The sequence below is a fragment of the Chamaea fasciata genome, unplaced genomic scaffold, assembly GCF_029207755.1.
Source record: "Chamaea fasciata isolate MVZ Bird 193981 ecotype frontalis unplaced genomic scaffold, bChaFas1.0.hap1 SCAF_16, whole genome shotgun sequence".
Lineage (NCBI taxonomy): Eukaryota > Metazoa > Chordata > Aves > Passeriformes > Sylviidae > Chamaea > Chamaea fasciata.
Window position 1 is genome coordinate 12,552,541 of NW_027094101.1, and position 18,201 is coordinate 12,570,741.

The following is an 18,201-nucleotide window of genomic DNA, read 5'->3' on the forward strand; positions in this document are numbered from 1 at the left end:
AATCTGTATAATTAATCTGTGTCAACTCCAAGAGATTCTTATCTCCTATAAGAAATTGGTAAAGATAAGAAGAATTGATTTCCTGCCCCTCCCATCTCGCAGATGAAGCCCTGTCTGAAGAACAGCATCACTGCTTTATTTGCTGCAAAAGAAACCCCTCACCAATATACTCACCAAACGTACAGGACTGAACCCTTAGCTTCACATTATCATCACACAGAAAACAGGAAACCTGAATTAGTGAGCAGTGGCAGAAGGTTTTGTTTGAATGCAAAGAATGCCTGAACTGAGAATTGCACACATCTCACTTCAACAGGATAATTTGTCTTCCTCAAATGAAAACAAAAACACATCAAAGGGATCATTCTAAAGATTTGTATGTGCCTGAAAAATTATGACAGTTCAAAATAATTTTTATGCCCCTGTATGATGAGCTGGTTCTGAAATAATAAATAAACAATTTTTTTCTGTGACCTAATAAACAGTTCCACCTGTCCTGAGACTTCACAACAACAAATTGCACTTGGAGGTTACACGGGAAAAGGAACAAGACGAGTCATGCACAAAAATCCATGGAGAAAAATCAGAGCACCAGGAAATCCTTGAATCCCAGACTGGTTTGGGTAGGAAGGGACCTTAAAGCTCATCTTGTCCCACCCCTGCCATGGGCAGGGACACCTTCCACTGTCCCAGGCTGCTCCAAACCCCATCCAGCCGGGCCTTGGACGCTTCCAGGGATCCAGGGGCAGCCACAGCTGTTCCAGGTACCCTGTGCCAGGGAAGCCAGTAGGAGACTGAAGACTTTTCCTATGTAGAACAGATCAGGAATTCTTCCTCAAACAGCCAAGTTCTCCATCCAAGGCACCCAGCAGGTAATTAGTTCCCTTCAGGCAATATCCAGCCCTCGCACAGTACAGTCATTTCAGTATTTTCAAAAGGAATTTAAGCTGGCTTAATTACTAAAACAAAAAGTGGTGTGATATTTTAGAAACCTCTTTTCACTGACTACCTCTTAGCAAGAAATATTAAATTAGAAGATAAGCCCTAGCAAGATACAGTTTATTTATTTTTCTACAAGACAAACTCCCTGATGTAACATTGAATCTCTGTCAGTTTGTTTATTTTTTTAATTTCCCACTTCATGACAGGTAAATATTTATTACCACTGGATGAGTTATTCATGTGAAAGATCTTTTGGGATTCCCAAGTACTTGCTACACTAATAGAAACACAATTAAGAATAATTTAGTTAAAAGCTGTAAACGGTAACTCCACAGTGCACACCTCCACTCCCAGCTCAGCTCAAACATATTCAAAATACAACATCCAGACACAAAAATTTCTTAGGCACTACATCCATATTAAAATGTCATTGGCCATTGATTTCAACTTCATTAAACCTTAAACAATTTATTGAATAATTAGAAAATGCCACAATCATGTATCATATTCCTTCAAGGAGCACTGGTACAAGTAAGGGATGACACATACTAAATTTAGCCTAACTTTTTAACAGATTCTTAGGTACAAATAAAAAATAAAAATCAGCCTGAGGAGACAAAACGAGTAAGTAGAAACTTTGAAAAAACAAGACTATGTACTAAAGATTTTAAATTGCCTACTGGGAAAATAAAGATTAGAAAACCCAGTAATAGGAATAAAAAAACCCAAAACCAAAAAAATAATAAAAAAAAAACCACAAAACACACACACACACAAAAACCACAAAAAACCAAAAACAAAGAAACAAACAAACCACCAAGAAAACCAAGACCCCCAACAACCAAGGCAAACTTCCATGTAGAATTTGCAAAATCTGAGCTTTTTTGCACAAGTTTATAGATTTCCAAGGCCAGAATCCCAGGTCCAACTGGGTTAATCCGATCTCCAGGCAGGCAGACATAAAATAGGGTTTGGGTTGGCTTGAAGCACACATGGACTACTATGAGCACACAATTAACTGAACCAAGTAAACTCACAGCTTCCAATTTCTGATAGAACTTACTGTTCAGTTGTGTCCAGAGTGCAGTTGGATGCCACTAATGTGTCCAACAACTAGAATCCCCCTACACATCCACTATGAAAGGCTGTGCGCAAATAATTATAGCACCAGACTTGAAAATTCTGACACAAAGTTGAATGCCAGCAACGGCAACTGAGCTCACACTCGGCATGTGCTTCTGAAATTGCATTGGCAAATGTGGGAGACAATGCCCATTATCACATCAGCAGTGGCACGAAGGTCAGAGGGGGCAACTCGGGCCAGGCAAGTTCTGATTTATTGCTAAAAACTGCTTTATTATAATACCTACAGGAAAAAAAGCAGCTTTCCTACACACAGCCGCAGCACTTCTGCCCCCCCCTCCACCTGCTATTAATCTTACCAGTCAAAAAAAAACCCCTGAACCCCCCCAGCTGCTGTAAATAAATGCCTGGCTAAGTAGGCAGACCCTGTGCTGTGCCCCGCAGGCCACACCAGTCAGGCTTTCATCGACTGGACTGCCGCAAAAGGCAAGTTAATAGTTGTAGGTCTCTGGTTTATCCCCAGGAGTTTCACGTGGCAGCTCCGGAGTAAAAGAATCCACTGCTAATTTCACTCTCCCTTATATAAATGTCAAGCATTGTGCATTAGCCCATCCCTCAGGGACTCATGTGCAAATATTTTTTCTTGTGAACAATATTGTAATAGCAACCTTGTTGTGAAAGACCAAGTTGTTTGGCAATCCCACACACAGCAGTAAGTAAAAAAAATATAAATAAACTCCACTATTAGAGGTAATAAACCTGCTCAGATAAATACTCTAAAGCATAACAATCATATTACAGAGCAAAGCAAATCTCAGCAAAATCAAAAGCTTTAGGAATGGTGGAGCTTGAGGTGTACCTTTCAGTTTAGTAATGTATTCACTTGTGGTTTGAACAAATTAATAGAATTGCTTTTATGAAAGAATTTCATCATGACTATTACAAAAATAAATAAAATAAACTCTCCTTTCAAAAGTATCATCCCAGAACAATTCACATACTTATCACCAAATCCTTCAATCTGGTTTTGTGTTATATCATTCATATTCCTGCTTTGAGAATTGTCTACCCCAGCTTCTCTTTGCTCATTACGAACAGAAATTAACAAATAAAAAGAAAATCCTTATCAAGATACATAAATCCAGCAGTAATCCTCTCCCTCTAATAAAATAATCTAATACAAATAATGTCTAAATGACATCAAGAGTTCGGGGAGAAAAGGAGGAGGGAGGTGAAAGACAGAAAAGCACTGAGGCTTCTGTCCCAGTCAGGCCACTTGGTCTCAATAAGTGCTCTCATTTTTGGCTGAAGTGTAAAAAAAATACTGCTTAGGATTAGTTTCCAGAGGCCAGCACAAAAAGTAAACTGCATTTTGTACTGCCTTCAGTCAATACGATCTCCTCATTGTCTGGTTCTTGTGTGATTCAGAAAGAGCAGCTCCTGTCACACGCTGATTTCGTGCAACACAAACATGGAACTACAGTTCCAAATATTTTAATGTGTTACAGAGATGTCCCCATTGGAATGTTTCAATTTTTATTTGTTACAATATAATGAGCAGCAGCAAAGAAAAGAAGTAGAACGAAGAAGAGTGGCCTAAGCCTTTTTTTAAAATTAATTTTGTTGTGGGAAACACTTACAACAATAGTTTTAGTGGAGTGAGGATTGCCCACATTAAAGAATAATACAGGGACAGTAGAAAAAATTATTTTGGAGTTGTATCGAATCTAAACCAAGTCCAATAAACATCCAGAAGAGCTGTAGTGACATACAATAATGGAGAACCCAGACCATGGCTTCTGCTGAGGATGAACAGGCCTTAAAATAACTCAGAAGTTATGAAATGAAGTCGTTGGGGCTGAGGAATAAACCCAACACGTATTCCATTTGAAAAGGATTTCCTGGCAGGTATTTCCTTTAGCCTGCAGTGCCATCGTCTGGCTATGGGAGCGATTTCATCGAGGGGTGGGGAAATGCAGCCAGCTAGATATTTAAATGTAAAGAAAGAACAAGCCTTCATACTGTCTGTGCACATTTGTTAAAGTACATGGTACTGAGGGGAGCTGTGCTATTTACATGGAGAAGCACTGAATGCATAAATGAAAATGTGATTCTCAAGTCAAGGCAGAACATGAGAGTAGAACATTCAAACCAACTGACTAAAACTGTGGCTAAAAATGCCATGTAATCTAGAATCATGCTTGTCTTGTCTTTTTTTTGTTTCTTTTTTAAAATAGAGTTATTAGTTTAAACTTTAAGTTAAATGATGTAATTTGAAAATCATTGCTAAACAGTTTATGATTACAGACCTTAAAGGCAAATGCACAAAGTGATATTTCATGAATTTAGGGACTACAACAACAATATGTTTTGAACTGGGTGTCTCAAAATATTTCAACCACATAATTTACATATAATCTACTCTGAGCTTCACTATCCCGGAAAAAAAACAAAACAAAACAAAACAAAAAAAGAGCATTTTCTTTCCTATAATGATTATTACAGCACCTATAGCTAACCAACATTAGGGGTAAGAAATCCAACTTTAGTGATGTTTTAGACAAACTCAAACAAAAGTAATGGAGAGACATTTGTGGTAACTAAGGGCTGTTAGAATCATCAGCCTGGTCCTAAAATTCAGATAGATGGGATAAAAAATCCCCAGGACACGACACACGTGGCCCTGGGAAAACTCACAAAAAGCTTGGGTAGGTTTCAAATACACAGGAAAGTAAGAGGCAAGGTTGTGCAGTTTTTTTCTTTTACTTCATTTTTACTTCATTTACTTCAGCTTTTTAAAGTATGAAGTTTCAGAGCTCTTTTAATCAATTTTGAAGCAGTGTTTGAGGTGAAAGGGTAAGTACAAGGAATGTTTTGAAAGATAAATTCATTAGCATGCGGAATAACTTGGTCTAGGCTCCAATCTCAATTCTCACAGTCTTCTGTGTCAGATTACAACAGATCAGATCTGAGTACACTGCTTTTTGGTTTAAAGGCATAAAGTTAATAAATTCCCAATGGAGTTCAGCTTACAGAGCCTCCAAAATAAATATGGACACTCTGACAGAGTTTGTACTGGTTAGGAATCTTGAAAGTGTGCAGAAGTTCTAAAAATTATGACACTTTCCTTTGAGGACTTGACTTTAGGAACAAACATTAAAAGTTTTGGAACCCAGCAATGTCCAAATCTCACAGCAACAACTAATATTTGCATCTGCTCTAGCTGAGGTTGGAAGCACTGCAAGTGAGCCCACAAAATTCTTTCTTTCCCCATATGTGAGTGGATGCTTTTTCCCTCTTGCAGTGAGACAGAGCCTCACTGGAATCACAGCTGCAATGTAAATACAGCAACCTTACCCAGCTGTCCTAATTATCTTAATTGCCATGGCAAGGACTCAGGGAATGCCCAGAATTACAAAGTTTTTGGAGGTTTTTCAAAGGAATTTCAATCACACAGCAACATTGCATTTAAATTCGTTTGGAAATGCCAGTGACTGTAAATAAGGTCACCTGGGCTCATTTGAAAAATGAATTTCCAAGTCCCTTGAAAGCATTTTCTTCTCACTGCAAACAAAAACTGGCCAGAACTCCAGCACCTGGTGTGAGGGGGGTTATTCTGCACAGTGCAGGAAAGCTGTGACAGCACAGACCTCTTTGAAAGAAACCAGCCCTCAGCTCAGATACAATCAGCTTTTTGGGACAGAATTTGGAAAATAAATGCAGGTGGAAAACACAAGCATGTGCTGCTTTGTGCTCAGATCAAAACTAGGTCCACGGTGGACATGGACAACTTTTGCACTTGATGGATTGAAGAACAAGCTTTATTTCCAAGCATCCCATAGGAATGGAAATACAGCATCAAGGCAGCTTCAGTAAAGTCCACTAGCTGTAGAAACATTTAAAAAACACATGGGTATCATGTTATATAATTAACGTATTGAATCAACAAGGGCTCTGTGACTACATGGAAACAGAAAAACAGATTTGCACATTCAAATGTCTCCCTAGAATGAACTGCACAAAAAAAATTAATTTCTACATCACATCACCTGTGATTATATGAAATGACCTAATCCTTTATAATAAAATACACAGGGAAATTACCATGTCAGTGCTGTAGACTAAAACATCAGACATTAAAAACCAACACTGTGGAATGGGTGGCAGAAGAAAAGATAGTTTAATACACAAAACTTGGTCATTAAATTAGGGAGAATTTCATACTTCACAGGACTGAAACAATTAATACATGTTCTTAACTAATAATGTTCTTAATCTGACACAAAATTTTAAGGAGACTTTGATACAAATGAAGCTGTACTGGAGAGGTGGAGTGTTACTTTTCTGCATCCTATTGAATTTTAATGCTCTCGTAGATTGGATGCAATATAGATTCCATAGGTTTTCAATTTACCTTTTGCATTTTTTGTTATTTAGACTGCGTAGTAAAGATTCAAAATTCATTGCATTTTAATAAACAGTGCATCACAGTTCTTCAAAAGCATTTGATAGAATAGAACCAATACAGAAGGGAAAGTTCTTCAGGTGTTCCAACTTTTCAGAAGTACTCAAATGCTATCATGAGAAATTTCATCCCGATGTCAGTTAGAAATAAACTGAGTAAGCATTTTGTATCTTCAACAGCAGTGAAAAGGCATCAAAGCAGATATAAACTCCACCATATTAATGTAGAAATGTGTTTTACTGCTTTGGAAAAAAAAAATGGTGGAGATATTGACTTGCAAGGCCACAAGAGCCAGCCAGGATGTTCTTGACTGGGCGTCACCTCCCACACCTGGCACCTCAAAGGTAAAAAGCAAAACCTGATTTTCTTTGAGTGCTGTGAACCAAAAAAATACTGCAATCTGTCTAGGAGAAATACAATAATACAGGCAGATGAGGATAAAGGAAATACAAGCCAACAACACAATGAAACAGCCACAAACATTGGGTGCAAAGAAAAAAAGTTACAGGAGGTACAGTACGAGTGTCCTAACTGTGATCATCTAAGGCACAAAGAATGTTTTCCATCCAGTTGTTGTGACAGAACCTCAGTAAGATTTTACCCCTCCGTGCAGATTTTGTCTTGTATTACTCATTAACCAATTGCCTGCTCAGCAAAAGACCACAGCAAACCAGAGATTTAAGAAACACATCAACCACATTTGCTTAAACAGATGTTCCCTGCTGGATTTCAGACAATTCACACGTGTAACAAACCTGCTCTGCTCATTAGACTTCAACCTTTATCAAGTCTTGAAAGACAATAACTGAGATCAGATATTTTTAAATAGCATTGTTTGAAGTCAAAATGTTTGCCCCTTGCATGGGATGCATATTGCCACTATCTAGGAAAAAAAGCTAAATGAACTTTCTTTTGTGCATTAGCCTGTTGATAGGGAGGGATAAAAGGAAAGATAAAAGAAGCTTTACTTTAGATTTTAAATATCAGCATTCTTTTTTTCAACACTTATAGTCTATTTTTTTTCAGAAATAATCCCTGATCTTTTAAAAAACAGTTGTGAGACAGCAAGCATGACATAGTGGGACATGCCTGTACACCAGTCCCTTTAATATTGCCCTGGGTGTCCTGTTTTAGTTCTGAAGGGATGAGGTAAATGGCAGAATCTCTGGATTTTCCTGACCTTGATCAAGAAGAACAAATTTTTAGCTGAACTGTGCAAAACCACTATGATTACATCAATCTAATCTGGAAAGAACACGGTTTATATATAAACCATGGTCCCTGTCTCATCCATCAAACTGAAAGACAATAAAACATACTTCTGCTTTTCTTTTCATAAGAAAAAAATGGGAAGAAAAATCCATTAACCCTTATTTTACTCCTTACATAAGAATCCTCAATGATGGTTCAAAGACTGCAGAAACATAGATATATATTCAGGGTTCTAAATATGGATATATATCATTTAAATCTAAGTAGTTTTGAAATAACAGGCTTTGTTAGAGAAAAAGACACTCTGCATCACTGCTGAAGAAATCCGTTCTGAAATAATGGAACGAGGAAGTTTTGACCAAACTGCCCAACCAACACCAGGCAGCCATAAAAAGCCATCTATTGCTTACAGAGAAAAGATTCACCTGGCAAGAGATCCCGTGCAACATAAAAAGACAAACTGGAATCAATGCGAAATGAATTGGATTACTGGACAGCAGCATATTCTTGCACGTGTTCAAGCTACTGGGAAAGCAACAAAGCCAGCAGGTGTAACACCCCCTTCCAAACGCCTGCTTCCCCTTTCCTGATCCAATCACAGCCACGCCGTTAATCAGGCTGGACTCCAGCCCAGATATTAATTTGGCAAACAAAACAATCGTCTGATTCAGTCTGTCCCCTTCAAATATGCTGCAAACAATCTGCCACTGATGATCTTGCCATGCCTGTGCTCCTGGAAATCCATCTGATCAATTTGTGCTGAGACAAGAGAAGACAGCTACGCTAACACACAAATGTAGCCCAAGGCTCTCCCCAGCCATCAGCAGTGTGTAAATTGTCCTCCGCTGCCCAAGGAAGTGCTGGGATATGCACAGGGAAGGGAGGCAGTTCAAACAGTTATGGACTCCTTCTGAGTAAAAATAAAGAAATCCTGCAGATGAACTCGTAGTGAGTATGAGCAAAAGGCTGCTGGCTTATCACTGACCACAGGAATCCTGTCCTGCTGCTGGAATTCCTCCCTGGAAACACTTCCAGCAGCTGGAGACTTCCTCTGTATCTCCTGGGGTTTGGCTTTGGTTAAGGTTTTTTGTCTCTTCACTTAAACAATCTCAACTCATGAATTTTCTTGTTTTTACCTTGCCCGTGTCTCTCCAATCCCAGTGTCAGGTGGTGGGGGGGCACCAGCTGCTGCCTCAGCCAGTTCATCACAGGTGCCAAAACCTTTGGGTGACGTCCCGTCCCTCCTCCTTCACTGTGACAATGCTGCTCAACATGAGCAATACTTCTGGTCGAACCCCTGCTCCCGGAGAGCCTCAATGCCCAACAGGAATTCCCAACAGGAGCCAACTCCTGGGCAACACCTGCGTACCAACGGAGAGGAGCAACCACAAAGCTCCAGCCTCTGGAGGCAAACATTCCTGTGGAGGATCCCAAGCCTGTCCAGCAGACCCAGATGTTGCTCCAGGCACAGAATTGAGCCCACATGAACAGAGGGTCAGTGCAGAACCTATGCTCCCATCCATAGTTATGCTGAAGACATGGAGTAGAAGAAACAAATATTTGAGAATTTTTAATACCTAATAGTCCTAAATATTTCCATGAGAATATTTTTTATTCCAGTTATAGGGAGAAAAAATGCAAAAATATAAGCAGTGGTTCTATTCCTAAAAGGACTCAAATTCTCAATATCAGAATTTAAATTTTCCATAGAGATAGAGTATTTGATACAGAAAGAATGTTATTTATCTCTCCATTTTATCATTTAGAGCAATGGCCTGCGTGGAGTTGTTCTCACAAATCCCAAGTGCCAGTTCCAAGTTTCCTATACAATAGTTTCAGTGAGGAGTACACAAAACTACACAACATTTACACCACAGAGAAGCGGCCTGAGATCAGAGCATTTGTCTGGTGTTAAATAAGGACAGAGGAATGCAAGCTCCTCTCTAGCAGCACATTGGTGGGCTTGTCTCAACAGCAGCTCTACTACAAGGACCCAGAATAAATCATAAAAGAACTCACATTTCCATTGCTTTTTTTCCAGAGAAATAAATAATCTCTAGATTTCTACTTCACCAACAGGGCTCTTTATGGTTAGGTGAGGAAAGCAGGCCTGTCAGAGGCTACTTTCCTTACTGAGAGGAAAATTAAAATGTAGGAACAAAACATTTCTGTGCCTAAGCACAGGTTGGCAGGGAGGTAAATGAAAGAAAAGGCCCCAACCTGGGACTCCTCTGTCCGTACAGAGATCATTTTGCTCACACCAGTGTAAGGCCTCCCTCTTCTTTCAGTGATCTTTAGACCGGCTCCAAGAAAACCCTGTGACCACAAAAATACCTGCAAATAAGGCGGGCATAGCTGCACATCGTTCAGTCCTTCTTTCTCAAATCTCCCACATCTTTATTTTTAAAAAGGGAGGAAAAAAGACAAGAGAAGGAAAAGTCAACTGCAAACTTATTTTTCTCTGAAGTATCAATGACCATGAAACTCTCTGGCACATGTAAACAATCTGAAACCCCACAGTGAGGAGTCTGGGTTATGAAAAGCTGACACCACCCAAAACCTTCTAAAAGGAAATGTTCCAGCACAGAAGCGGAGACTGCAGTCTCCCATTGCTGTGAAGTTTTATTGGTTCACAGAGACAAGATCCAAGACATGTTCCCATGTTCCCACAGCATACCAACATTTATAGATCTGTGGGGTTTTTCCTTTTCACATAACTTCAAAAGACAATTGCCCTCTGTTTTTATACCTGTTGAAAACTTAATGACCAGACAAAAATAAAATTTCAGCCCGGCTTGAGTCTCCCATGAATTATTTTTCAGTTAATTTTGACAGGTAATTAGCATGAAATCAGAGTTCAGTTTTCATTTTGCCCTCTGATTCTTCTCCCCCAAATCTCAATATTTTAACTTTACATTTAGCCAAGTGTAAAGCAAACAGTTCCTGTCTTCTGCCTTCTCCCTTGTCCCCAAGTGAAACATAATTACTTGTATGGAATGCAAGTACAGTACATAGGAATATATGCCAAAGTAACTTGTGCATATATTTACTTCAGGACTAATACAATATTTTATTCATGCATAGAAAAGAATGTTCTTTCTAGCTCAGTGAGCTTTTTAGGAGTTATTAGCAGGAATGTGTCATGTACCTAATGAAATTTATTTCAAGGTAGAAGAGATTTTATAAAAAAAAGTAAAATAAAGTCTGAGAACTAATTCTGTAGACAATCACAGAATTATAATTTCAAGATTTATCAAAATATCCTCAAAATGCAGATTTGAAAAAAAAAATCTCCCAATGAAAATATAATTTATTTGCAGCAGCAATCATGTTTATACATATGAATGCAGGGCTGGGAGATGTTTAAGGCGGAACACATTGGCAAAAAGACACAGTGCAGTAAAAGGGTTTTTTAGCACTCTGCCTTATTGCAGCACAGGAAGTGCACTATCCATGTCCCTTCTGTGTTTTCAGCATATGTAAAAGTCATGCAGCAGAACACGTTGACACTTCAGTGGGAGGTCAAATTATTGTTTTGGCACTTCTGTCACGCTTGTCACTTCAATTCCGCTTTATCAAATTACAGATTGCTAGATAGAGTTGGATTAGGGGGAAAGACAGACACACACACACAGAGGAGCAACTGTCACCACTTCAGTTGTGAAATCCCATAATTGCATGTCAGTGACAGCGAGAACAAGAGAGCAGTAATAGGGCTGACATTGTGAGCATTCAAATACCTGGAAACTTTGCAGCGAGACTTTGCACTCTGTCAAGCCACATGCCAGGAAATGGACTGGATTTCTGAGCAATCCCTCACATTAGAATTGCCAATATTTATTAGGCTGACTAATGCCGTGTCTTAAGTTCCAGGGCAACTTTCAGCTCCCTGTTTCTTCCAGAAGTATTGCTTTTATTTGAAAAGGACATAAAACTAAGAAAAAGGAGAAAAGAATCCTTTGATTTAAAAATACCGCTGAAAGTAGTATGAATAACAATAGATATTCCCTAAACAATGTAGGTTATGGGCTTGATTCAACTTTCTGAGTTTTAGGATCCCTGGAGTGAAACAGATCATGATTTCAAACAATGTGAAGGAATCTGCCACGAATTCCAAGTAACTTTTCAGGTAATAAACAAACAAACAAACAACACACACACCCCTTAGATAACTTCACCACTTTCACTTTTGTGGAAGTCGTGGAAACTTCCAGCTCTGCACTGAGGAGGCTCAAGAAACGTCACCTAAATCTGACTTACATGAGCTGAGCTGTCAGGGGAAACATCTGCTGTGCTTGACAAGAGGATGCTATTCCTGGAACAGCTCATTATTCCCCCTCTGGGTTACTCCCCCTGGCTCCTGAATTCTGGGGTCAACCCTCCCCACTTTGTGTGGTGCTGTCCTGCAAAGGTTCAGCCACACCTGGCACTGCTTGTGCCACAGGGAAAGAGGCAGGAGGAACAGGAGTCGTTTGTTCACTGTTACCCACCAGAAGGGTCATTAACATTCAGAATTTCCCTAGATTCCTCTAAATCTGTACCCAAATGCAATTTAGACACTTCCCTACAAATCCACTGGAGTCTATGATTTTCCCTCACAACAACAAAAAAAATTCTTTTAATGGGAGCAGAAACGCATCTCAATAAAGAGATTATAAATAAATATAAATAAAGAGATTATACAGATTGCACAATGCCTTCACAAGGGAATAAAAATGACACTTATTCCTATTCATGGCTAAAAAGCCCCTAAACAGCAGAAAAGGCGACTACCATGAAAGAAAACAGTGTAATAACATCCTCATCTATGATGGTCCCTCCACGGTGCTCCTCACTATTTGATACCCCTACTAACTCCCCTCTAAAGTTATCTGAAGATCAGAGAAACTGGATAAATACTTTCTCCTAAAAAAAAAAAAACAAACCCTCAAACTTCCAGGAAAAACTTTTTTATATGATCACTATGAATAAACTAAAAAACAAAACAAAACAACGTGCAAGAAGCCATTGAATAGACAAAGCAAAATGCATTTGTAAAGCTGTTTCTTTTTCTCCTGATTTTGTCTCAGACACACTTTATAACCTTGCCTACACCTGCCCTTCACACTTCCGTATATCTCCCCATATGTAACTCAACCCATATAATTGTAAGTACTTTCCTCATAGGTGTTTTTAATTTGTTTGTAAAGTAATTTGAGATCTACTGACAGAAGGTACTAAAGTAAAAAAAAAAAAATTATAAAATATTTTCCACAGCAGGCGGAGAAAAGGAAAGGCATTAGTGCCTACCCTGTATCCCACAGCAGGTAATGGGGAGTTAGGAAACATTATGGCACTCCAGGGAACTTCCCCACCTTCCTGACCCCCAGCTTATTGCCCTGATGCACTGCCATAAACTCCGCAGCTCTCATAAACCCTCTGGCTCCCAGCTCCAAAGTGAGACATTTTCAAGTCAAGATGCATCTCAAAAAAACATTCTCTCCATGAGGCAGCTCCCTCTCCAGAAGGGAAAAATGCAGCAGGACACCCCGGGTGACCTTGAGCCCCCCAGCAGTGGTGCTGAGCTGCTGCTGAGCGGGGCATTTGCTGCAGGAACGGGCAGGACAATGACACTGCACAGTACAGCCCCATCAGGGGCAGAATAAACTGAAATCAAACAGCAGAATAAAACATTCCCAGCACAGTAAAAATGAGCTGAGACAAAGTTATCCAGCGCACAAAGGTCGCTGTAAGTTAACTTCCAGTTTGCAGTGTCAGTTTTCCATTCCAGGTGGAAATGTCACACAAAGGATGTCAGAGGATGTAACTTTATATCAGTTTTTGTTTCACAGCATTGCCATGAATTAATTTGATGATATGACAATTGCAGAGTAAAACAAAGTATGTCCTTTGTGCTCTATTCAGATCTCAAAGACGGAGCAGGACTGGGAGAAATCTTATTTACAGTTTCTTCTTGTGTTTTTGAAGATTACTGTTTGAAGCAAGTCCCATTTAAACATATTAAAAAAAAAACCTGCTCAGACCAAATAAAGATGTGAACTGAGATTAAATTTAAAAAAAATGAAGATTTATAGAATATAATTTTATAAAAAACAAGGCAGAGTTTTCAGCCAATGGGAGATGATGCAGCTGTGTAAGGGAACAACAAAAAGGCTGTACACATTAGAAGTCTTCTTAGAGACAGACCATGATTTGGCTACTTTAAATTGAAGGATTTCAAAGGAATCCACATGCTCTCCCTCTTGGCAAAATGACCAATATTCTTATTCATTCCCTTCCACCAGAACCGTTTTGTTTGTGCCCAACACCCAGAGTTATGTCACAAAACACGGGTAAAAGGAAAAAACAACCTGACCATCTGTCATCAGCCTCACAACAGCAAAACATCACACGGGCTTTGGAATCATGACTGAAATTCCCAAGCATCCCCTGGCTAGCAGATATCCATGTATTTTTTACAAAAATCACACGTGGTGTGTTTTCAACAGGTTTCTTCCTGGGACAATTTAAGGGACACTTTTCTACATATGTTCCTTTGAGAAGCAAAGCTGAGCCATTTCTGTGATCCGAGTCATTAAACATCCAATATTGTGATGTTCAGAATGCTAGTGGGAGAGCAAAACAACAAAGTTTTGGGTGAAAAAAAGCATTCACTATGTAGGAAATGAGCTGTACATGCACTCATGGGTCTTCTGCTGGGAATGGTAAAGACAATTAAGTAATTCATTATTATCCAGGCCAGAGAGAACAGATTGTGCATTGCTAGTCACGTGGTATTCTCAAACCTGGGAGCTTTTAGACTTGCAGAAAATAAATAAAACCTTGCATGGAAAGGTCAGTTAAAGACAATGGAAGGAGAGACAGATCACAGTGACAAAGTGGTTACAATAATTAACTGCTAGTTTGGAATTTACAGAATAATAGATTTCAAAATAATAAGTACAGTTATTAAATTTGGGATTGCCTCCAGGCAATGCTTTAGTCATGGTTACATAAATTTCTACTTCAGAAGTTATAGATTAGGAAACTTCAGAAAAAAAGGAACACAAGAAAAGGCACCTTGCAGGTTTGTATTTTGTGGTTAACTGGGAGAATTTCCCATTAATTAGTAATGATATAGTTCATTAGTAGTATATTTCATTATGGAAGTGCAAATTATTAGATACTAATGATGCATGCCCTAATTGCAGTAGTTTGTCTTGATTTCAAGTTCGATGAAATAAAAATATTTATTTACAATGTTTCAGGTTGATGAATTACATTACATTCTTAATTGATGCTTTCAACAAACATGAAACAATGCATTAGTATTAACCAGGATTGATGGATCTGTATTTGATGATCACTGGTAACTCTCTCCCTGGACTGGAAAGAACAACTGCCACTTAAAATTGGTGGAAGCTTCAGTTTTGGGACCAAATGGAGCGAAAAAATGAAGCAGATCATGCAACAACAGGTGTTTATCACATTCCTGCTCTTTCAAAGTGCTTCCACAAAACACCAAAAAAAAGAAGAAGGATTGAGGGGTTTTCCAGATAATCCTTCCTGCCAGCTGCAGTCTCTGCATGTGACAGCTGGATATCCTGTGACCCTTGCAGGTGGAAAAAACCCTTTAGGGAAACCATCCCAGCTCACAGCAGTGACTTTGAGCCACAAGGGAAGGTATCAGTCACACATCTCCTCTAATTCCTCCTGAGGTACAAACCACGGCATCATAAACCATGAAAAAACCCCAGAGTGCACTGACAGCAGGCTGGTGCTCTGCTAGATAAACATTGCAATACAAGGGAGAAGAAATACAACACTTCAATAAATTGCTGTCCAAAGCTTGTCAGGCTCCTGACACCTTTTCCCATAATTCACATCACAGAAAGAACTTGTGGCTTGGGCAGTTTTAGTGGTTGCTACCAACACTAAAAAAAGTCAGAACCTGGGGATATGGAGAAAGGTCCCAGCCTGGATTTTAGCACACCTTAAAGCAACATGAACCTAAATGGAAGCACCTGGAGAGTTTGATGGAAGCTGATGGTCAGAACCTGCAACCTCAGTGGGACGCAGTGAGTACCAGCTGAAGTCAGAGACTAAATCACCTCCTGTGCTCAACACACTCAGTTACTATTCCACACAGAAATACCCTGCAGATCTAGTAATCCAGATTTTCAAATTTCAATAGCAACAGATTTTCAAACAAAACATGTTATTTCTCTCTTCAAAACTGGATTGATATTTATTTCTGACAATTTAATTGTGTCTTAAGCTGAAGGCTTCTTTGTGAAACCTTTGTTTCTTGGTGAGCTTTTATCACGAGTAAGGTGAAGAACAAAACTGAAAATGTATTTTCTATCTGGTTTATATTTGTCCACAGAAAATAAAACTGGAAACATTTGTTTTAATCAACCCTTTGAAAGAAGAAAAAAAAAAGGTTTCAAAGGTACTGCTTATAAAGCAAGAAAAAGCAGTCACCTCACTGTCTTACAAATATTTAACATGCCAACTTTATCATGAAAGACACACAATAACTGTTAATAATGTAAATTAAGAACAGGAACTTCAACTGCCTTGTAAAATTTTGTAGTACAAAGAGATTAAGACTATAATTCCCTTCTGAACAAGCAGTTATTCAAATTTCTAACAAGTATATTCAATAAAGTAAGACTGATTTGTCCCCATTGAAGTTAAAATACAACATGAACACATACACGCATAAAGAGCCATAAAATAATTTCATATTACTTAATTTATAAAAACAAAACACAAAACCAGAGAAAATCCCAGCTACCAGAGTTGCCTGAAAAACCACATTAAAACAAGCCACTTACTTTTCTGTCCTCAGTTTCTACACCAGAACTGCACTCTGCTTTAGTGTCCTGAAAACACAAACAGAGAAGCCCATGTCACAAAGCACATTGACCAGCACGGGGGAGTAACTCAGGCTGAAGAACTGTTATTTTTGTACACAGAGTTATTTAATATACAATATCTAGTCTTGTGCCTTTAGGTGAAGTTTATTAAACTTTACTAGAGCTATAAATTTAAAGACAGGACTGAAAGAACACCCCCCCCACCCCCTACTTATTTCAGTATGGTGTAGCCAGCTCTCAGGAAAAAAGAGATTTTAAAATATTTTTGTAGATATAAATATATATGTATTTAATATACAATTTCTTTTTTACTTCCACCTTGAAGAAAATCTATTTTTTGCTCTTTTTTTTTTTTTTTTTAACAAACAAGTAATGTAAGCTGAAGGAAATATAGAGGTAAGCTAAGGTGGGAAAACTACTCAACCTTCTGTCTGTTATCAAGTGCTAACTAGGAGGATAAATATTTGTATCTGAATCTCTGAATTGCAATGTTCAAGATCAGAAAAGCCTCTATTTATGATAAACGTGTGTGTGTGCCCTTAGGTGAGGATATTTTGGACATGTTTTCTTCGGGAGTGAAACAGATGATCTCAAACCTAACGACACCCAACACACGGTCCTTTTATTCCTAAAGTATTTTGAGTCATTGAACCTGTGGATTTTCGTGCTGAAGACACACAGGGAAAATGGTTATGACAAAAATTCTACCATGAAAGGCATTTATTGACTCACATTCACCCTTTTTATGGCAAGTTACTGCTGGAAACTGAGTGAGCCAAATACAATTCAAGTCACTAAACTGTAGACAGGTGACCTGCTCATTTTCTTTTCAACTTTACTTTTCTAGGGAGGATATTTTTGAAAACAAATTTTACTTAACTATTGCAGCTTTAGAGATTTCTGTTGGCAAAAGAATAGCACGTGGCTGAGGGACATTTTTTTTTGTTAAAAGTACTTCCCCAACCTCTCACCAAAGCTTTAACTACTCTAATCAGCTCTCAGATTATTAGTTAGTTACTTGCACATAAATTCCAATGCTGATACCAAATAGCAGCTCCTATTAAAAATAAAAACAAATGCAAAATAAAGAATTTATGGTTCTTCAACAGCATGTCTATTCATCTTAAATGAAGGACTGGTGTTACTTCAAAACCAAACACTTCCTACCTACAACTATAAAAGGTTTTTTAAAATTAAATCATTCAACCAAGTAGGATGAAACAATTTTTCCTGGAAAAAAAACCACTTTAATTCACAGCACATTATATTAAAGATGGTTTCATGAGGCCTATCAAGTTGTGTCACTTCTCAAGCAGCAAAAAAGCATTTGTTATTCCAGCCAATCTCATATATGAATCAGCACCCCTAATACTCCTTATATCCCATCACTTTTCATGGGGAGCCAGATTGTACTTTGTGGAACATAACACTCAAAAATTTTCTTTCCAGTGTGCCTTCCTGGCAGCCAGACAGTGTCTCCCCACGTCTCCCATGTGGAGGAGAAGGAAATGCTGTCTGCCTACAGGCTCACTTCCTGAGCCATCCTGTTGGGATATTTACATTTGCTTCTTTTTGGGGAGGGAGCGAAGCAAGGAAAAAAGCTCAGCTCTTCCAAAGCCTTCCCCCTCAGGGGAACAA

General features: G+C 38.7%; 1 protein-coding gene across 21 annotated transcripts in view; it reads right to left on the reverse strand.

Moving 5' to 3' along the window:
• RBFOX1 (RNA binding fox-1 homolog 1) overlaps nt 1–18,201 on the reverse strand; it is a 1,151,565-nt gene that overhangs the window by 502,644 nt on the left and 630,720 nt on the right. For 19 of the 21 annotated variants that reach the window (XM_066197674.1, XM_066197696.1, XM_066197682.1 and 16 more), the window contains one exon: nt 16,522–16,569. The exons of the other annotated variants lie outside the window; for them this stretch is intronic. In XM_066197674.1, coding sequence (XP_066053771.1) covers nt 16,522–16,569 — 48 coding nt within the window. The remainder of the gene's footprint in view (nt 1–16,521; nt 16,570–18,201) is intronic. 21 annotated transcript variants of the gene reach the window in all.